At 47.1% G+C, this 21,338-nt stretch overlaps 9 protein-coding genes across 9 annotated transcripts; 5 read left to right on the plus strand and 4 right to left on the minus strand.

Annotated features, from left to right (window-relative positions):
- Positions 1-226: 226 nt before the first annotated feature.
- Positions 227-1,812, minus strand: N7537_003471 (nicotinate phosphoribosyltransferase; the record flags this gene model as incomplete). Its single annotated transcript, XM_056894529.1, has 5 exons — positions 227-447; positions 503-830; positions 897-1,516; positions 1,572-1,655; positions 1,707-1,812. 5 exons carry the CDS (start codon positions 1,810-1,812, stop codon positions 227-229), a joined length of 1,359 nt encoding a protein of 452 aa, XP_056754277.1.
- A 1,329-nt stretch (positions 1,813-3,141) lies between these two features.
- Positions 3,142-4,312, plus strand: N7537_003472 (uncharacterized protein; the record flags this gene model as incomplete). Its single annotated transcript, XM_056894530.1, has 3 exons — positions 3,142-3,357; positions 3,427-3,679; positions 3,738-4,312. 3 exons carry the CDS (start codon positions 3,142-3,144, stop codon positions 4,310-4,312), a joined length of 1,044 nt encoding a protein of 347 aa, XP_056754278.1.
- An 860-nt stretch (positions 4,313-5,172) lies between these two features.
- Positions 5,173-5,918, minus strand: N7537_003473 (uncharacterized protein; the record flags this gene model as incomplete). The annotated part of the gene is made up of 4 exons (XM_056894531.1): positions 5,173-5,303; positions 5,359-5,445; positions 5,499-5,633; positions 5,690-5,918. The coding sequence occupies 4 exons, from the start codon at positions 5,916-5,918 to the stop codon at positions 5,173-5,175; spliced, it is 582 nt and encodes a 193-aa protein (XP_056754279.1).
- A 2,259-nt stretch (positions 5,919-8,177) lies between these two features.
- N7537_003474 (uncharacterized protein) lies at positions 8,178-9,791 on the plus strand (the record flags this gene model as incomplete). Its single annotated transcript, XM_056894532.1, has 6 exons — positions 8,178-8,290; positions 8,355-8,368; positions 8,427-8,499; positions 8,557-8,888; positions 8,953-9,650; positions 9,702-9,791. 6 exons carry the CDS (start codon positions 8,178-8,180, stop codon positions 9,789-9,791), a joined length of 1,320 nt encoding a protein of 439 aa, XP_056754280.1.
- Positions 9,792-11,139: 1,348 nt separating this feature from the next.
- Positions 11,140-12,535, plus strand: N7537_003475 (glycoside hydrolase family 76 protein; the record flags this gene model as incomplete). Its single annotated transcript, XM_056894533.1, has 3 exons — positions 11,140-11,343; positions 11,397-11,870; positions 11,957-12,535. 3 exons carry the CDS (start codon positions 11,140-11,142, stop codon positions 12,533-12,535), a joined length of 1,257 nt encoding a protein of 418 aa, XP_056754281.1.
- Positions 12,536-13,497: 962 nt separating this feature from the next.
- Positions 13,498-14,301, plus strand: N7537_003476 (uncharacterized protein; the record flags this gene model as incomplete). The annotated part of the gene is made up of 1 exon (XM_056894534.1): positions 13,498-14,301. The coding sequence occupies one exon, from the start codon at positions 13,498-13,500 to the stop codon at positions 14,299-14,301; it is 804 nt and encodes a 267-aa protein (XP_056754282.1).
- Positions 14,302-14,494: 193 nt separating this feature from the next.
- On the minus strand, positions 14,495-16,066 carry N7537_003477 (uncharacterized protein; the record flags this gene model as incomplete). Its single annotated transcript, XM_056894535.1, has 5 exons — positions 14,495-14,828; positions 14,889-15,372; positions 15,454-15,547; positions 15,599-15,673; positions 15,893-16,066. 5 exons carry the CDS (start codon positions 16,064-16,066, stop codon positions 14,495-14,497), a joined length of 1,161 nt encoding a protein of 386 aa, XP_056754283.1.
- Positions 16,067-16,755: 689 nt separating this feature from the next.
- On the minus strand, positions 16,756-18,324 carry N7537_003478 (carboxylesterase/lipase family protein; the record flags this gene model as incomplete). The annotated part of the gene is made up of 1 exon (XM_056894536.1): positions 16,756-18,324. One exon carries the CDS (start codon positions 18,322-18,324, stop codon positions 16,756-16,758), a length of 1,569 nt encoding a protein of 522 aa, XP_056754284.1.
- Positions 18,325-19,107: 783 nt separating this feature from the next.
- On the plus strand, positions 19,108-20,105 carry N7537_003479 (uncharacterized protein; the record flags this gene model as incomplete). Its single annotated transcript, XM_056894537.1, is given in 3 exon segments — positions 19,108-19,171; positions 19,325-19,709; positions 19,721-20,105. 3 exon segments carry the CDS (start codon positions 19,108-19,110, stop codon positions 20,103-20,105), a joined length of 834 nt encoding a protein of 277 aa, XP_056754285.1.
- Positions 20,106-21,338: the final 1,233 nt, after the last annotated feature.

Below are 21,338 nucleotides of genomic sequence, written 5' to 3' on the forward strand. Positions count from 1 at the left end.
CGCATGACTCGGGTGTACATCACTGGAAATTCTCATTCCTGAAGGATGGGATTGAGATATCCTCAAGGATATCATGTATTCTTATTCTCTATGGAGTTGGCACATTATGTCTAGCGAAAATCAATAACAGCCTCTCGAATATCAGTATGATCATGGCTCATGCTCAGCAGATGTTTAGCAAATATTCTATGACTCAGTGGGTAATTGTAGGGCAAGGGTAGACAGTCTATGCCTGCTTCGTCCATCGGCGGCTCTCATCACCTTCTTCCCACTCGTGCTCGACATAACCCAGCTTCTTCTTGACTTCCTGGACCTTGGCAGAATCGCCCATGTTTTTGCCCAAATTGTCGCTGAGCTTGACAGCGGGACTGCCGTTCGCGGTGGCGATCTTGATGACAATGTTGAGAGGCTTGGATTTCTTTCCGGTTGATTTGGTAATAAAATCATCTGGGAATTTGTTAGTGTGTGTTGCGTGTTGTAGGATTACGAAACTCAAACTTACTGGTGAAGAATGTTCCCACTCCAAAGGTAGGGTTAAATCCTGCCTTTTCGGCAATTGCTTTGTATTCCAGGCAGTGCTCAATATCCAGTGAATCTGAAAATACCACTGTTTTGGTGTCGGTAATACCTTGGCTATCGTAGAAGTCCCGGACCCGCTTGACAAAGAACGCTGGGTCACCTGAATCTTGGCGGACACCGGCGTAGCTCTGAGCATATGTTGTCGTATTCGGATTAATATCATCCTTTTGGTCTGGTGCTGAAATGGGCTTGCTGAACGCATCCAGGAAAGCCGGCGTGCCAAAGGTGTCAGTGAGAGCGATTCCAAGAACCTGTTTTTGTGTTTTTCTAGTTAGTCTGTGGCGTTTCTGAATATTGGGAATTTGAAAATCACATACACCTTCCCCGAAACAGCCAAGCCAGTAACTCAATGCCAACTCGTTGGCCTTCTGGTAGTCGTCCGTGATAGCCGCAATGGTCATGTACCATTCGTGTGCCACAGTACCGACAGCACTCTTATTGTATTTCATAGCAAAGTGCACATTGCTAGTTCCGGTCAACGCACCAGGCCAGTCCTGCTTCTTTCCTTCCTCTGCGGCACGGCATAGACCCTGCATAACCAGGTCCTGGGTATGGTAGTCGCGGCGACGGCGCGAGCCGAATTCAGAGAACACACAGCCATTCTGGAGCAAAGTGCAACCCTTTTGGTATGCTTTCTCTTCCTGATTTTCATAGTCCCAGTCCTTGTCGGTAAACATGAAATACGCTTGACTGGTCAACGCCAGCAGCGGGATTTCATACAAGATCGTGTCGAGCCAGAGACCCTCGACAATGTATTCGACGTTGCCTTGATCGTCATCACTGCCTGTATCTTGTTCTGGAATGAACTTGATCTTGATCTGCTCGGAGGGTCTGAGGTGGAAGGTCTCTAGGAAGGTGAGGTACTCGTCATTGAGGTAGGGGCACTTTTGGCGGAGCCATTCACGCTCTTCGGCAGTGACCCGAATCACGGCCAGCTCTAGACGCGCATTAGTTAGAAGCTGTAGAATTGCGACAAGAAGGGATATCCTTACTGTCCATCTGCTCCAACAGCCATTTGTATGCGCCGCGTTGCAGTTTCATGTGCGGGGTCCGATTAGTGTAGCCGTAGGTCACGTCTGCGCCCAGATCAGCCCCAGATCCCCCATTCCTCGGTTAGAGCTACTCACAAACATTCGGGAAGTATTTGAGAACCGCGCATTGCATCGTCAGCTTGTACAGATCTGTGTCCAGCAGGGATGTGACGCCCTGTGGCGCGGACCCATCTTTGCCCATCTTGTTGCTTGACCGGGGGTTCCGGTCTATCGGTGGTAAATCAATGGAGAGGTGTATATTGCGACAAGTTGCAGGGCGAGTTGGACAGCTAAATAGGCCAAAATAGCCGGGGTTTGTTTCTTTTCTTTTTTTTTTCCTTTAGTCGTGCAATCGATTTACAGCGGGGAAGCGCACCGATATGCGGATAGCTGTTTGTTTTGTTTGCATACTTTATACGTCTCCACTACGTACTTGTTCCTGTTCACCTCCTTTATTTTCATGTCTCTTTTCAATGTTCTTGTCCTGGCTGCCGTGCTAGTTCCATAACATCTATCAATCAAAGAAGGCTGTGTTGCCATCTCTCGCAATATCTATTTGCACAAGGCATTGGCAATGTTCCCCCACCAATGGCATTTACCACTTGCTCGGCTATAACGTGCATGTTTCGGAGATATTAGTAAATCCGGAAAGGTACATTTATTGACGACGCGTCACTTAGTTTTCTCGGAGATGACTCACTCCATTCAATGCAGATATCAACTCCCTCGCAGCGAATGAGAGCAGTATCTATAAGGACGTTAAAGAGGCGCTTATTCGTTGGCATCAGGATAGTCCGAATCTAGTTTTTGATTATCGAGGAGGACTCTACGGGGATTCACAAGGCCACACCTAGATGGGTCGTATGTGCAGCTAAGGGAAGTAGTGTTACTCAATTATCATGGATGTATTAATATCCACGGAATCAGAGGCTAAAAGAAGCCTTATTATTGTGTTGTGGCTATATTCTGCTGACGGTATGCAAGTAGATATCTTTATAGGTGAGCACTATTGAAGTACTCCCTCGTCGCCCTTTTTCGTAGCTTAAATATTAGTCTGTGTCCATCTATATTTGTAGTACGAACAATGTATGGTATGGATGACCGATATTCACACCTCTAATTAAAAAGACAAAACCCGCTAACTATTTGGTTAGTATTTGACGGTTATTAATCCAAAATACAATACACTCAATTTCCTGTGTAATTCCTTGCGTAATAGTGCAGATAATTCCTAGATATGAATATCTGGTCAAGTCTCAATCGCAAGCTAGTCCGGATCTCATTTTATTTACATACATATATGTAGTCAATCTACATGGCCACTTAGGCATCTCCAAAGCTTATCTCAACTGGTTAACATCCCGGACTATGTGGGTCTCGGAGTACTCGGCCTCTCGCTTTCGCCCCCGACTCCAAAATGGTGTTAGGCCATGCGAAAGGCAGGGCTATATAAACGAGAAACCCCTCCTTGTTCCGTTCCTCCTTGTTCCATACCTTTTCTGTTTGTTTTTTCCCCACATTAAGCGTCAAAATGGCAACCGATCCTTATCTGCATCTGGTGGAAGTGCTTTCGATGTTTGACAACGCTGATAAATATATCCCATTTAAAGTGATCAACACGGCTTACAAAAGCTTTGATGAGGGTCGTTCTCACATCAATGCCGACATTTTCATCCCTCAGACTATATTATCGAAGCAAGATCTTTCGAAATGTCCAGTCATGGTACGCATCCATGGCGGATTTTTGGTATGAGCTACACTTGCGCTGAGCAGACTACGTTACAACCCTTTGATCGTGAATTAACCGAATCTACAGGTCACCGGTTCTAGTCGGTATCCTGTTTGGTTCGCCAATTGGACATTAGACTACGCCATATCAACAGGGGCAATTATTGTGGCTCCAGACTACCGTTTGCTGCCCGAAGTATCCGGAAAAGATATATTGGAAGACATGGATGATTTTTGGCATTGGGTTCACAGCTCGCAATTTGCTGAAACAATCAAAGATGCTAGCGACGGCCATGTTACCCCAGACCTTGATAGGCTCCTCGTCGCTGGGGAAAGCGCGGGTAAGTCTGCTGTGGTAGTATTTAATATGGCGAACAAGGGATCTAATTTGAGTATCAGGCGGCTATCTGACTATGCAACTGGCACTCAGTTACCCATCGGAAATTCGTGCTGTCATCGCAGCCTATCCAGTTCTTGATGTGAAATCAAAGTTCTACACAGAGGCATATCCCAAACCTATCCTTGGAGTGCCCAACTTTCCGAATGAGATCATTGAAGAACACATTTCAGCCATGCGAGCTGCACCCTCACCCACTGTGATTACTGCTGCAAATCCCCCAGATCGTCTCAAGCTGGCATTCTCAGTATTTCAAAATGGTCGATTGCTAGAGTTCCTCGGGTCGGAAGACAATCTCTTCCCGATGAACAGGGTTGAGAATCTCGCTGCAGCCGGAAATCTGAAACTGCCTCCAACTTTCATTTTCCATGGAAAACAGGATTCAGCCGTGCCATTTGAAGGCTCTCAGCGGTTCTATGATTTAGTGCGAGAAAAAGCGCCCGGTGCAATTATTAAGCTTCACGGCGAAGAAGGTGATCATGGTTTTGACTTTGCGGCAACGTTGGAGACGGATTGGTTGAAGGACGGGTTGGAAACGATCTCGAAGGGTTGGCTTGGCAGCACGATGGTGCACTAGACTACAGCAATTCTATGATCCGCTAGAGATAAGTCAATGTAGTTTGCTGGAACAAACCCACACGCGTTAAAAATCCGCCTTTGTTCACTAAGTTGCTAGAATAGCGGTTACAACTTTTAGACGATCTACAAAAGATTAGGGCAACCCATTACCACCAGGAATTCAATGTAAAAATTAAAAAAATTAATTGTTGTGCATCATCCGTGAATCGAACACGGGCCTCGTCGATGGCAACGACGAATTCTACCACTAGACCAATGATGCTAGTTGATGGATGATGGCGCCGTTTTATGCTACAAGAGTCATCTTTCATTTTTTATCAGTGAAGTGTCTGACTATTAGGACTGTTGTTATGTCTTCAAAATTCAAAATTTGCTAGATTACCTAGATTACTTTGTGAGGAAATCCTCTGTAGTCGCCTATGGCTAAATTTCACACCAACGACAATCCATTACATTTGCGGGTAAAACTTGAAATATATATATCCAACGCCACTGGTATACTGCAAATAAATCGAAATAGTTACCAGGATTCGATACCATGTGATATTGAGCATTGGGCATGTAACAGATGTGAGTAAACCATACATGACAGGTTGGTTGTGCGCGGTGGAATATGTTCGCCGACCTGTGCACTTTCCTCCCCCTGCACTTTCCCCTGCCATAACCGCGATACCGGCTGAAACAAGAGAGATAACTGCATGCACTCAACCACCAGCCCGCGATACTTCAACTTGCTTCGTCTTACAGGTAGCCTCGAATGCCAAGGCAATAAGTGGTGTCTACGTAATCTGCAGTCCATAATGCCATCCACGCATTTCTGTACGTATTTTACAGTTGATATAGCAAGATTCCAGATATTTACACCTCCATCCATCCCTTCTCATTGTCGTCAGGAGAACTCTCCCGGTATGGATGTTTCTCAATCCATTCCTGTGCGCCGACAACTGTACCGGATTTCTCATAGAACTCGCTGAGCGCGTCGTTCAGCTCTGTAAATCGTTAATATCCGGTCAACCTACCCTCTCGTCTGGTGTAAAAACTCACTTTCGATTTCCATAGGACTCGAAGGCTGCAGGGAGAAGCGGGACATGCCCTCTCTCCATAGTACCAGCGCAGATGGGATGGGGGTACCTAAACTCGTAAGCTCGTATCTTCACGCAAGTCAAACATGGAAAACACCATACCTCGTGGAATACAGATAACAGTGGGGTCCAAAAGAGCTTTCCCGTCGCTGATCTCTTCCTGGTACCGGTCGAAATCAAAGCGCAGCATCTGCTGCATAAGACGAGAGTTCGGCATGAAGACTGGCCCATTCGAGTCTGATATGTAGATAGTTAGACTCTATTGCACCAGAACTAGGCAGGAGTTTACAGACAGGGGCTTGACTTCGAGATTGCTGCATGAACCAACCCATCAGCAGATACATTGACTGCATCCTTCCTGTGGCGGGTTTCGTCTTGGGTCACATCATATAGTGTGGCCTTGCGCTCTAGCTGGTATCGATACATGGTCGCGGGGAATGAAGCATGGGTGGAAAGCAAGGAGAACTTTCGCGCTTGTTTGACGTTCAGCCGGGCGGCTGGTAGCCAGTGAGTGGTGAGCATTGTCCCTAGAGTGTATCGCGAGGTAATCTATAGGGGTAAAATTTTCAAGTGTGCGGTTAAATTAACCTCTAGGTATGGGAACCGGACTGGACTGTGGATGGGGAAAGGAACATGGGCCTGGGGGGTCTGTGACGTGATAAACATTACGTTGGGACAAGGTTTAGGTGGAACTTACTGAGCTCCAATCTCTACAAAGTACAGGGGCTTCTACAATTTTTGGAGATACACACGTGGATATGTTCATTTCACATCATTTTAAATATCAACCTTGGAATATATGATGCAAATTGCTTCGCATGCCTCTAAATTTGGAATTTCTAGAAACAACATGACGTTTTGTATGAAAGTCACATGATCACAAATACAGTAATTTATGGGAATTACTACGAATACGTATTTGTTGAGACCGCGTTTCGGCATCAGACGGATAGCTTCAATGTTCCATACCTTGTTTGATCTTTCTCTCTCTAGCAGCTAGCTCAATACAGCCTATGGTTTTCTTTCCCTAACGGTACTCACCCCCAAGGAACGAAACATTAGTCATATAGAATTAATTTTCTACACAAGGAAACCAGGGGTTACCGTACATAAACTCCATGATAGGCATATGAAGCTACTACTCCGTATATATAGTAGGAGCGTGGAGGAACCGTGGATCTTAATGCAGGTTGACATTATATTAAAAAAATTTGAGTTATATACCATGATTGCTAAAATAATAAAGAAAGCCCAAAAAAAGCAGTGACCGTGGATCGAACACGGGACTTCAAGATATATGCACATTGCAATCTCACACTCTACCGCTGAGTTACCACTGCAAGAGATGAAATTAGTCCCTCGAATTTAGGAATACATGATGTATTCTCAGTTTCACCAAACCTTGACGACACCCGACTCCTTAATCTCTTTTTCACCCCAGACACGACTTTCAGAGCAGAAGGTAAATCACCGGTATGATGATAGTGATTCAAAAATGCATCTGGGGTGGCTTGTTTGTGCTTTTATATCTCACTAGAGACAGCCACTCATCAGATTGACTACCCAACACAGTACGTCCCTCGCAGAGATAGATAATTTACGCTACCAGCGAGCTGAGCCTTTATATTCAGGCCTGCGCTGCACCGCGCTGATGAAGTTGGAACTAAATGTGATCTGTTAGAATCTATCTTCAAGCATAATTAACAATGTTTGATGAACGTTGGAATGTGGTCCACCTCCATACATCATAAAATACGCCTTTAGACACCACTATCTCTCTAATAGGAGGCATAGGAATTACTCAGTAGTAGTCAGTGTTAAGAGGCACTTCAAGAAACTAATATCGCCAGAAAATGTAGGATAGCTGAAGTCGTAGCCTATTGGCCGAATATCTAGAAGTTGAGAGGCGATTGTCTCATGCGTTTGACCAGGTAGCTTAAAAACGATACTACCAAGATCTGCCAAGAACAGATCTCTCTAGTTCCTCCATATATTAGGAAAAGATCACCTACCTAGGATGGCTGACCACATTTCCCTCGGTCCAATAGTTAACGTAATGTTCAATGATCGGTAAGCCGGACGGAACACGGAAGCGGATATTCGCTTCCGGGGAGAACGATTTGCGCATCACTCGGTACAATGGGAGATGAAAGTTAAACAATCCGCTTTCAATAGCATACAGTACGAATAAAATATTCTTTCTATGAAAACCATTTCCTGCTTAATTTTGTTCAGTTGTATTCAACAGATTTCGCGGTAAAGAGTTTTCCAGCTTATCAGACTGAGAGTGGGCCCGGAACCGGAACGGAACAGGAAGTGCTGCATGCCCCTTGCGAAGACGCCAACAAAACTTTTTTTATAGGAGATTAGAGATTAGAGTATTATTCGTTCCAGATACACTCCACCTAATGCGGGGAAGAAGTATGAATCTGGGGTTTCTTTTATATCTTCCAATGTGATAGCCATTGTCCAGGCACAGGGCCAAATGCCTGTCAACTGTCCTCCCTCAGACTTGGGTAAAGAATCAGTTGATAAAAAGATCATCTAGGTCAATGGTCAATATTCCGAATCTTCCGAATCTTCCGCTCAAAATCTCAGTTTCATTTACATCTTTCAATAATCATTGTCTCGTTCTGTCTGTCTCGTAGGACTCTTCGGTCTCTTCCCCAGACCAAAGAAAATAGTGGGTCCAGCCATGGCTGTCAGAGATTTTTCCAAATATCGCCGCCGGTGCTCAATGAGTCAACGCTAACTTACGACCAACCCTTTGACAACACCAACATGGAAAAAGATATGGAGAAAGATATGGAGAAAGTCATGGATCTAGATAAGTCACAAGATCCCTTCGCTGGGGAAGATGTCGGTGGAGTGCGTTACAGGACTATGAAATGGTGGTAAGTCTACACATACAGTGTTTGAAGCAAGTCAATGCAGAAAGCTAATCAAATTTGCATGCAGGAACTGTGCAATTTGTACACACACCCCAAATGAACTAAATTCAATCACGGACCACAGCTAAACAGCCAATAGTGATGATTGCTCAATCTGTCTCATTGGGAGTTCTCTCCCTCCCATCCTCGATGGCAGTCTTGGGCTTAGTCCCGTACGTCTGATGAGAATTTCCCCCAACTTGCTTATGAACCCATGCTAATCCTGACAGTGGCTGTATCATTATTATTGGTATCGGAGCTTTGACAACCTACACCGGATACGTTGTCGGCCAATTCAAATTGCGATACCCTCAGGTCCACAACATGGCAGATGCCGCAGAGATCCTATTCGGTCCTTGGGGTCGTGAGATCGTTAATGTCGCCCAGGTCATCTGTTTCATCTTCCTTATGGGGGCTCATGTCTTGACATTCTCCATCATGATGAACACCCTTACTAACCACGGTGCTTGTACCATCATTTTCTGTGTGGTGGGAACCGTTCTCTGCTTCATCCTGACCCTCTCAAGACGCCTAGAGGAAGTTTCATACCTGGGAATTATCTGTATGACAGACCTCTTTCCTGCAGTTTCTTTTCTGCTGTTGAAACTAAAACTAACAACTACTAGCTTCCCTATCAATCTTCACCGCCGTGATGATCACCATGATTGCCATTGGTATTGAAGCACCTGATCCCAGAGCATACGCCGTCACCAACCCAACCCTGATGAACGGCTTCTCCGCTACTCTCAACATCATCCTTGCTTATTCCGGCCACATGTCATTCTTCAGCTTCCAATCCGAGCTGGCAGATCCACATGACTACCCCAAGGCCCTGATTGCCTTCCAAGTAACGGACACATCACTGTATCTCGTTACTGCCCTAGTAATCTACCGGTACGCCGGCCCGAACGTCCTCAGCCCCGCCCTGCTGAGTGCAAGTGAACTCATTTCGAAAATTGCATTCGGCATCTCCATCGGTACGATTGTTATTGCTGGCGTGGTTATCTGCCACGTCGGCGCAAAGTGCATTTACGTGCGGATGTTCCGTGGCACCCATATGATGAGCGAGAGGTCGTTCCGTTCATACGGCACTTGGGTGTTGATCACTTTCCTCATGTGGGTTATCGCATGGTTGATCGCAAATGCGATCCCTGTGTTCAATGATCTGCTCAACATGATCGCCGCGGCATTCTGCAGCTGGTTTTCGTTCGGTCTGGAGGGTCTCTTTTGGTTGAAGATGAACCGTGGACAGTACCTTGCAAGCAAGCGGAAGATGGCTTTAACAGCGCTTAACGTCTTCCTTGTTGCGTTGTGCTGCTTGATTGTAAGTTTTGTGCTTCTTGATCCATGGGAATTTGATACTAACACGCAATAGTGTGGAATGGGTCTTTGGGCTACAGGAACGAGCATTCAGATCAATGCGCAGTCTGCACACAAGCCTTTCTCCTGCGCATCTAATGCTTAAACGACTCTTCTGTGTTTGGTCGTTACGGAATATTCTTGTAGATTACATGGCTACAGTTACTTCCTCAGACGGAGTTCATAGAATTCAACGTTATTCAATGATCCATAACCCAAAGTTTTGTTTTAGCTGCGCACGTTAATTAACCAAGGATCTACAGACAGAAATGGCAAAAAGAAGTAAAAGCCTTTTTACGGAACGATATGGACATATCGCTGTCTCACTAAGTTGGATTGGCCGGTTCAACTGTAGGTAATCCTATGCTCTGCTTAGGTGAGCAGAGCACAGGACCTCGGGGGTATCTAACTATGTAGGCTACCTCCAGGGTTGCCTACATAGGTACTTAGATATCCCTAATGGATTACACAAGAGCATTTAACCCCTAAATAACTCAATAACCAAAAGATCATAACAGAACATCTGTTTGTCTCTGCCGCGGCATATATTAGGCCCTAACATTTGTTGGGGGCCAAGGCCTCTGATCGGATCACCTGGTTTGGAATATGTTTCTAAAAACCGAGGTCAGTGCGGTCGCAATATTAAATGAGGACTGTGGTGAACTAATATGAGTGTGATGGTTTAGTTTTTATTGAACCCGTTGACAGCCACCCATCTGTGAACCTGGTTTTGGCTCTGGGCCCGCGCCACGGGCCGAAGGTGGACCTTCTGATTGACCCTGATTAACCCTGCAGAGCCAACAGCCAACTGCTCGCTTGGCGCTGCGTATTCTCGGACTTAACGAGTTAATGGGGGAAAGGGGAAATTGCAAAAACTCGTGGCGGGGAGCCGGAGCATCCGTACCTATGCACGTTGCCGGCCACCGGTCAGCACGGAGATTGGGTAAGACATGTGTGGGACGGTGATAGGAGTCTATCCAAAATCATTCGTATCCGTTAATTAAAACTATTAACGAATCATTTGAAACAAAGGGTTTGGCCCCATTTCAGGGGTCCCACTTTGTTTGAGGTACTCCAATGAAAGACAATTTGAATGCTTCGCCTCGTCCAGGCTGAAATATTTGATTATTTACGTTCCAAAGTTCCTTCTCTTTAACAACTCCACCGGCCAAGGAATTCGATCCCTTGGCTACTCTCGGCACCGGCGGTTTATCAGGACGATGAGGTTTAACGGGGGGCATATGGCCATACTGGCTTTGCGCATTCTACCGTTTGCCAGTCATGTCTGCGCGCTTAACCTCGATGTTAACGATCAGCGTAAGGGTTTAGATCGCGGGGAATATATACATTCTCCTATTGTTTCGAAGAGCTGAATTGCTAATTACCATTGATTTTTTTTCTCTTTTCAATGAGTAGAATCCATCAAAGATGCCGGGAGCACCGCGACATACAACATGATGACATGGTACAAAGAAAATGGGACGGATAACCCGGGTTTTATCTCAAGATCATGGTGGACAGGAGCTGCCTTGTTTCTGGCTTGTCTCAACTATTGGCATGCGACCAACGACACGACCTATAACGAGGAAGTCAGCATCGGTATGCAACATCAGGGGGGTTCGACCGGAGACTACATGCCTTCATGGGCAGTAGGCATAGTAAGTGCTCCGTTTCAAGATCTGAGATCGCACCGTGCTGACCTCGTCCATAGGGAAATGACGATCAAATGTTCTGGGGCCTCGCGGCGATCACAGCAGCGGAATATAAATTCCCGAATCGACCAAGTGGTGACACCTGGCTCACCCTTGCAGAGGGTGTTTTCAATGACCAGAAGGATCCAGATGGCAAAGGGTGGGATACGACTGTTTGCGGAGGTGGTATTCGCTGGCAGAAGGAACTCTGGCAAGGTGGCTATACCATGAAGAACGCGGTGTCGAACGGTGGCTTTTTTATGCTCGCAGCTCGTCTCGCTTGGTACAAACAAGAGAAAGGGTATTCTACATGGGCGGAGAAAGTCTGGGATTGGTCTACCTCGGTGAATCTGGTCAATGATACAACCTGGCAAGTGGCAGATAGTGTCCGACAAGGCACTGGAGGTCCCGATGGTTGCAGTCTCCCTGACAACACCCGATGGACCTACAACTATGGTACCTTTGCCTCTGGTGCGGCATATATGTACGCCTACGTGAGTATTGTTCTTTTTAGTTCTCACCTGTCGACTAACCCAGAACTGCACATCCTGTTTTGACATGCTAATAACAACTCTTATAGACGAACGATGCCAAGTGGCTCAATATCACAAACAGCCTAGTGGACGCAATCTTTACTACATTTGCCCTACCCGAACACGGAGGTGTGATCACAGACTGGAACTGCGAAGCATCCGGCCAATGCTACAAAGACGCCAACGGCCCACTTTTCAAAGGCCTCACGGTGTCCTGGCTTGCGGATATTGCATTGATCATCCCCGAGCTCAAGGATAAGATCCTACCAAAACTCCAAATTTCCGCCGAAGGAGCTGCAAATTCATGCACCGGCAACAACGAAAACCTCTGCGGAAACCGCTGGTACGGCGGGTATGATGAACAGAATTCAATGGAGAATGCCATCAGTGGGAGTCAGATCATGAGTGCTGTTATGCTGAAATTTCTAGGCTCATCCTCAAAACCAGTGTCAACTGCCACGGGAGGAAATGGCACCAGTGACCCGAATGCTGGTACGAGGAAAAATCCGGGGCCTGCGGTGTTGGCACCTATCACGACGGCAGACAAAGCAGGAGCTGGAATCCTGACTGCGATTTTCGTGTGTCTTACGATAGGCGGGTTGGTCTTTTTGTTTATGCACCCCTGATCTCTGGAATCAGAGTCTAGCTGCACATAAAACATGGGCGAAGCTTACGGGCACATGTACATTTGGAGTTGACATGGATATTCTATTTCTGTTTACTTGTACCTTGCGAGATACAATCCACCAGGAATACCCAGACACACGAGTCAGACCGGGGCTCATTGTTTCCGGTAACTTGCACGTAGAGAAATCAACAATCAGTCTGTCAAATCGACGCCGCTACACCGCCAATACACTAAACAGGTTGAGCAACGCCCTCGGCTTAATATTGCTCATGAGGCATCTGACCCGGTCTGTGCCACTCAAACCCGCACCCGAGTTTCGAACAGAGTCCAGCTCCAGTTTCAAATCTAGTGGAAGACTTGAACTTCCCTCGTACGCCGTCTATTATGCCTGCGTCGAATCAACCTTCGGGAATGCCGGGGGTGGATGGTATTCGTATCAGGTGAGCAGGGCAGCTGTGTTCCAATTGGCAAGGAGTAAGGAGTTCTGAAGTGGGGGGATTGGAGCTGGCTGATTCGACGGCGAAATTAAATAAGTTGATAAAAGGTGTGATGATAGGCCGGTAGAGCAAGACCCAAACCTTCGCGATGTGTTTTTATGCGTCTTGCACCCGATATAAAAGCACTTTTAACATGGGGGTCGCGGTTTCCCCGTAGGGAGAGACATCTTCAAAATTCATCTTGGAAACACCAATTCATTGATTCCCTGGCAATGGGATTCGTCAACCACTTCAAAGAGCCCGACAAACAAAGCCAAGATCGACTTAGTGAATGCCTCATCGGGGTCTAAAGGGTTAGCAGCGAATCACCTATCCCCATAGAATAACAGCCCATACTTACATATTTCGCTCCAAGGAAACGGTCACACCGCAGACACTTAAGTAAGCACTAAGAGGAAATTCAAGTATAAATAGTCTTGTTCCCCCTCATTTGACGGATTCTAAAGTTCGTACTTTGACCAAAATGGCCCCATCTCTCCCACCTCAGTACGAAATCCGTGTTCTTGGACCAGAACACGAGGAATGGGCCCGGGCAATTTGTATTCATACAAATCTATTCCACTCCCCGCTCTGGCCCGTTGTGTATTCCGAGAACAAAACCCAGCGGACCTACCAGAGTTTTCGGCATTCGCACTATTTAATCAAACACCAAATCGACTCAGGAAAGTCCCTGGGTATTTTCGACAAAGAATATCAATTCAAACGACCCGAGTCTGCAGCCACGGGGGGCAAACTATACTGGAATCTGGAAGATGAGAATGCCACCGAAAGCGATCTTGCAGAGCAAATGGACTTCCCACTGGTCTCGATTGCCATGGCCTACGATGGCATCGACGAGCTAGACACGGATGAAATAAAACCTCTGATAGAAGCACTACCTCTATTCGAAACGATCTACCATGCCCTCGAGGAACGAGACCAGCGCGATCCTGCATCGTGGAAACCCACGGCCCGTGGACAAGTGCTGATGCGCAACGCTACCAATACCCTCCAATCTCATTCCGGTCATGGGCTTATGAGAATTCTGGCCGAAGAGATGATGAGACGTTCGGCGGCTGAAGGGTACCGGGGTATCCAGATCGAGAGTATTTCTTATGCTGTGCAAAAGGTGTGGTCGAACCCACCGGCTCCGTTCAAGGGGACTATTATTTCGCAGTTTCATACGACCACGTTCGAAGAGAAAGATGCGTCTGGGGAAGTTTCGTATCCCTTCCGACCGGCGGATGTGAATGTTTCCAAGATTTTCGTCGACCTCCGACCTGAATGAATTCAGCAAGATTAACTTCGTTCACATTGAAGTCATGCATATGAACATCTAGTACGTAACTGGTTGGTGAATTATATGAGAGTAGGTTGTAGAACATCGCGTACGTTTGTGGCATAGCTAAAGAGTACTCATGAATCACAAGTTTCTCTGTACTAAATAGCCGTGTATCCTCCCTTTACTACAATATATACACCTAGTAAGGGATAGGAGTAGCCGAATTGAAATACTTCAACAGGACCTCCTTCTCCTTGATGCTGGAAGTGATGGGAATCTTCTTCCAGTAAGTGCCTAAATCAAACTGCCTATTTTGCGAGGGAACATTAGCCCCCCAATACGGCAATGTCCCATTCGTGCTCGATCCTCCCTTATTGGAGTTCTGAGCCTTAACGAAATTGGCCCAGTAAGAGGACACCTTCTCGGAAACCTCGTAGTCAGTCTCGCTGTAGCTTGAGGTCTGAGCACACAGGTTGCCCAGGGCGTAGACAACCTCTGAGCCATGAGCGGCACCACTACTCGAGGGATCGTAGCTCCACAAGTAGTAGTAGATGGGCTGGTTCGAGGTCTTGCTCCATCTGTTAGCGAAGGACTAGGTGGAGGTATAGTATCCCGCGCGCAAGATGGCATTGTAGGCATTCGTGGCGGCGGCGGTGGTGTTGGCCGGGTGAAGAGCCAGGAGCTCGGCAGCATAGTCTCCATAGCTCGAGGTGATCGCCTCCTCATACTCTGTCACGTTGTAGGATGTAATCAGATCGATGCCGTTCTCGTCCTTGTTGTTACCAAGCAGGATCGGTACTTTGTTCGCCGCTCCCTCCTCCAAGCTAACGATGTACTTGTGGGGAATAGAGTGGTTGTTCAGTACAGGGTCAAAACCAGTGAAATCGGTGGTCCCAGTTCCGGTCAACACAGTCGAAAGGTCCACGGCTCTCAACTCAGCCAGATTGAAAGTATTCAACGATTCATAGAAGGTGTTGCTGAAATTCAACGCCCAGGCCATGCTCCGGTAGTCACTGCCGTATCCCACCATGTTCGGGTCTTTGATGCCACTTTCCGCGATAACTCCCTTGATTAGGCCTTTAGAGAGAGAACTGTTAAGTATGTGGTAGCTGCCCCTGAACCGAAGCATTGTCCAGCCGCGGTGATTGCCTCAGTCACCACCGAACGCCGCAATGTTCTCATGAACCCATTTGAGAGCAGCAATCTGGTCTAACAGGCCGTAGTTTCCCGTCGTGCCGGTTTCATTTTCCAGCTCAGGCAAAGTAAGTCAGCCCAGGGGTCCGGTGCGGAAGTTGTAGCTGACAAAGACGATATCTTTACCAGCCATGCCAGCACCATCATAGGTCGACTGAGAGGATTCGCCGCCAGCAGCGTACGACTAGAACATGACGGGTAGTTTGGCATTGACCGAGGTGGCGGGACTCCAGATGTTGATGGTGAGACAGTCCTAGCTGTAACCGTCACCAGCCGACTGGCTGGGTCAGCTTGCTTCGAAGGAAGTAGCCTTGTAGGTTCCGTTCCAGAATGGGGCAGATTGGTGTGGTTTCCAGCGATGTTCGCCGGCTGTGGTGCCTGCGTACGAGATGCCCTTTCAAACGGAGATATCTTTCCAGTTGGAGATGGTGGATGGTACACTGCTGCTATTGAAGGCAGCTGCACCCTGCAAGTTTCCCTGGAGGATCTTGATAGTCTGGTCGTACAGAGCTGCGTCTGCCACGGCAAACAGGGCAAAGATGCCAGCCCTGCGGGTGAAGTCTTTAGAAAACTTCATTCCTAGCGACGTAGGTAAATAGCCCTGGAGTGACAAGTATACATTGAATCCGAAGGTGTGTATGTTTATATGAACTGGAAACTTGATTAGCAGCAGAATGCTCAGGTAGAAGGATAATAGTATTGAGACGATCCGAAAAACAGGTGACGCGTTCCCTCCATTATGCTCTATGTGGGGGAAATTCAAGGGGTTGATCTGATAAGCCCGAAGCGTTAAACTGCAATAGGTAGTTAGTGCCGTCGAAGTATGTATCAAGGTGTGGAAGAATAGTTATGGCCTAACGCTAAAATCCGAAGATATGTGGGACTGGGTTTGTACATGCATTACGTGTCCGGATCAGTTGTATTAGGCTACTACTATCCCCTGCCGTATGCATGTGGTTTGCACAATATCATCCTAGCCTTACAATAGGGCCAACCGGTCGATACCTTCCCTGGGCTGATTCCAAGACACAGAACATTTCAGGATGTAATGATTTTACACCGTAGTTTAACCGAGGTTAGCGCATTGTGAAGAATGGTGATGATCATGCTTTTTATCCCGTCTATTGCGGGATCTATGAAAAATCTACCATTTGCTTAATAGTGGTGATTTTATCTGCCCTTCATGAAACCTCTAATTGTATATAAATAGTAGTTGATCCAACTGTAATCCCTAGAGGTATCCACATCGGGTAGTCTATGACCAATCTAATACTTCTGCAAGGTACTGAACCATGACTTAAGGAGAGCAACCTTCTTGCTCACTGCCACAGGGATCTGGCCCCATCCATTTCCAACATGCTGAACAAGCTCGCTCGAGTTCACGGCAGGCCAAGTAGTTAACCCATCACCATTAGGGTTTCCACTCTTGATGAAGTTGGCCCAGTAGCCATTCATCTTCTTGGCGATGGCATAGTCCTCTGCTGTCCATGGGCTGTCGGTACCATAGAGGTTGTTCAGTACGTAGTTGATCTCAGACTCATGATAAGCACCCTGGTCTTGGCCAGGGGGAGCGTGGTCCCAGAAGTAGTTGTATATCGGGCTGCTGTAAGCCTTGTTCCACATCTGAGACCAGAGCCAAGTGCCAATCTTGGAGCGGTCCGTGAACTGAGAGTTGTATGCTCCAGAAGCAGTGGTGTTGTCATGTGCCGGATAGAGACGAAGGAAGCGCTGCACCCAGGGGCCACTGTAGGTCTCGTTGAGGTCGGTCAGGTACTCTGACATGGTGATATCCAAACCATAACGTGCACCGCTTTCATCCTTTGTGTTGCCTGTCATGACAGGCACATCTTGAGCTAACTTGTTGGTCAAAGTGTTGTAGTAAGTGTCAGGGACGGCGTAGTAATCAAGCGTGGCTGTGAAGTCAAAGTCCGAACTAAAGAAGTCCACAATCAGGCTCTCCATGGGCAGTTCGCGGGCCTCGGCAATACTAGAGACATTCAGACTCTTCAAATAGGAGCTCGCTGTAGAGTAGGAGGAATCAAGGGTCGTGTAGGCCTCAGCGAGGCTGGTACACAAAGGATCATGTGGATCCCGAACACCGCTCTGAATAATGGCACCCTTAATCAATCCCTTGGTCAAGGGGCTATTCAAGATATGCTGAGTTGCAGCGGACCCAGCAGATTGACCCATAACAGTGATGTGGTCTGGGTCACCACCGAAATGGGCAATGTTGGCCTTGATCCACTTGAGGGCAGCGAACTGGTCGAGCATACCCCAGTTTCCAGAGGAGTTGTGTCCATTTCCAAACTCTTCAGTCAGTTCTGGAGAGGCCAGCCATCCAAAGGAACCAGTGCGGTAGTTGTAATTGACAAAGATAATGCCCTGGTCAGCCATCCCACCGCCATCAAAGAGGGCGTCTGCCGCAGTCGATACAGCTGGGTAGCTCCACATGACCACAGGGAGCTTGGCATCGGTGGAATTGGCAGGACTCCAGATATTAAGATTCAAGCAATCTTCGTCAATGGTGTAGTCGTTATTGCCGTCAGTTGCTGAAGGGCAAACATTTCCCCAGTTCTTGGCATCCAGAGTCCCATTCCATGCGCTAGCCGTTTGGGGGGCCTTCCACCGGTTCTGGCCTCCAGTCGTGGCAGCGTATGGGATGCCTTTCCACACGGTGATATCCTTCCAATGGGTCAAGTTGCCGGTGTTGGAGGCATTGAAAGCAGGGTAACCCTGGACACCTCCATACTTGGTTTCGATAACGGTGTTGTAAAGTGCGCCTGAGACGATGGGCACTATGCCGCAGAGGGCTGCAGTAGTGGACTTATAACCCATGGATAATGGCGAGATTCCTGATAAAAACAAAGGACAAAGAGAAGGAAAGAAAGATGAGGAAGATTGAAGCTGTGGGATAGTCGGGGACTTTATACTTCGATCTTTTCAAGTACAAGAGGTGATTGTCGTAATCCATATTGACGCGTCTCATTAGAGCCCCCTGAAAGATCAATTTAAATATCCTAAGGTTATACCCGGCCACATACGTGTTGCGTCCCCACCGTCCACTTCGAACAATCAAATTTTAGCGTCACACCTTAATTGTAACCCCAAGGAAATACTAGAACCCAGATGTCCGGGATTCACCGTGAATCAGGAGCAGAAGAATAAGCAGAAGAAGCAGAAGAAGAAGAAAATGAAAGAAAAGAAGAAGAAGAAGAAGAAGAAGAAGAAGAAGAAGAAGAAGCCAACCGCTCCGTCTTGTGGGCAATAATATGTAGATCTTCTGAGTGACTGAGGCTATCACCGAGCTATTCGGCCTTAAACGCCTAAATGGGTATATCGACCGACACCCTCGGAATTAAACGAAGCGGTTTCAACGTAGTCGCATTCCGTCTTTTGGCTTCCACAGACTTTCGCTGATCTTGCCTTATGCGATACTGAAGCTATAGGTGAAGCATGAGTATATGCCGCGTCGTCTAAACCCACTAATAATTCAATCCTTCTGCACTAGTACAACAACGCTAGAGGTATGAAACTCCATAGGAACCAGTCTAGTTTTCATCGACGAATTCTGTCAGTGCGCTTTCTTCGCAAATCTTTTCTCCCTTTGTAAATTCCAACATGCGTTCATTCATTACATTAGCTCTGTATTTAGGTGCTGTCGCTGCTTCCGAGCTCAAGACTCGTACCGTCTATCAGTTCTCCTCCAACGACACCTAATTAGAGAACCTGGCCACACGATCCAATAGCAACATCCTAGCTACCGAGATTGGTCTTACAGCCAATCTCCTGTCTTTTTGATTCTCGCGAAAAGCACCCTCGGAAGAAGGTGATTAAGGATTTCACCTCGTCCTTGGTCTCTCCGGTATCACCGAAGGTGCCCATGATGTCTTTTACGTGACTGGAGCCAATACCACATCCAATAACACCGGCAATCTACCAAAGAATGCAACTCACACCTGGGAGGTTGATTTCACCAAAGACGGCGATAATTCGAAAATCAAACTCCTCTGCCGCCCTACGGCGCCCACCCGATTCAATGGCTTGGCAAGATTCAACGATACAATCTTGCTCGCTACCGCCTCCTATCAAGATTCCATCTTTGCATTCGACACCCGCATCGGTCGTATCTGGGAGGCCATCAAACAAGAAAGCCTCATGTCCTCCATCAACGGCATCAAAGTGTCAGACAGCTTCGTCTACTGGACTGCCAACAGCGCCTTGTATCGCGCAGAGCTATACCCAACGTCACTGCTGGCACGGGACAGCTGATCTTCCAGGGCAGTGCGTTTGATGATTTTGCTGTTTCTCCCAGTGGTTTCGCGCTCAACTCTACTTACAGCGCCAACTACAAATTCGCCTACCTTTCTACCTCCGCTGGAAACACAATCGAGCAGGTTATATTTACCCGTAATGGGACCACCATCGGTAGTGAGATTATTGCCGGGTCTGAAGACTTGACGGAAGTTGCCGAGCCTACGGGTGTTTTCTTTGGAAGGGGTGAAGGTCAATTGAACAAGATTTATGTCACCACCGGTGGTGGCAGCGGTGTCAATGTTGATGTGAATGGTACGGAGACTGCGGTCGGTGCACAATTGCTGGGGATCCAGCTCAGCTAGATTATAGAAGTACACTGTACTGTAGAAGAGGTGATATTATGCACTCGGATAATGGAATATACTGTCTTTAAATTCCAATATGTTGAGCCAATGTCTTTATGCTGAGAGCCCCTGAGACAGTTACACACCATTACTAAACCCGAGCCCAGAGACTCCCGTGCTGAATTATTCCCTTCCTAGAGGTTTGGCAGGCCTGCGCCTAACATGCTCGGCCAGGAATCCTCGACCATGACCACGCGGGTCAGCGGAAAGTCTACAAACTGCAGCGAGGGCTTCAACATCCTTCTCGATGTAATTTTTTGCTCACTGATCGGCTCTGGCAGTTTGTCGCATATGAAGAACCAGCCACGCTTCGGGCCGCTGAAATACATGACTTCCTTTCTCAATGCCTGAACGCCATATCCTTGACCGGAAAGTAACGCTGTAGGAAACGCCCTGTATAAAAGTCTGAACATTCATGCGAACGATTCCCCGATATCCCAATCCCGTAGCGGATTTCCTTTCATAAGGCGATGTCGCGCATCAAATACACAGTTTTACTATATACACTGTCTGCACATATCACTATTGATCCGTAATAGACACTCCGGTCTACGCATGTCACCTCGATCCCGTCACCCTTTGTCTCGACATTGCTCAACATTTTGCTGTCAATAAATCACAGAAAGAAAGAATGCAATGGATTAATATCACTTGCTACAAGAAGGAACCAGTCCTCGCCTCATACAAATCAGAAAAACAGCACATATAGCGACAGACACGTTCAAAGACAAAAGAAACGCCCACAATGCATTATATCTTGAAAATACCATGGTCCTTCGTTGGCCCATCATCCATACCGTAATCTCACTCTTATTTTTGTCACCCGTTCTCGTTCGCACACTCGCTTTGCACTCTCCGCACCAGACGTGGATCAGCATTTCATACTGGCACATTTTGGTGATCCTCAACACCCGGTTGAGTATAATGCAGACAATGGAATCAATCAATGTTCCACAAAGCAGTCCGCAATGATCACAGCATTGCTAAATCGCAGGTAAAAAAAAGAGGGCAGAGAAACGCCCATCGATTCCCCGGCATCAGGAGTCATCCACACCAGTGTCGATAATAAGCACCCGAAGAACCCCCCATTCAACACGCAACATTGACCTTCAAATAGAAAAGAAAAAGAACAGAAATGATCCGAAACAACCAGGAACCCCCGTGGAACGATAATGGCACAGCCATAATACA

Source organism: Penicillium hordei, assembly GCF_028827395.1.
Source record: "Penicillium hordei strain IBT 12815 chromosome Unknown utg000002l_segment0_segment0, whole genome shotgun sequence".
Lineage (NCBI taxonomy): Eukaryota > Fungi > Ascomycota > Eurotiomycetes > Eurotiales > Aspergillaceae > Penicillium > Penicillium hordei.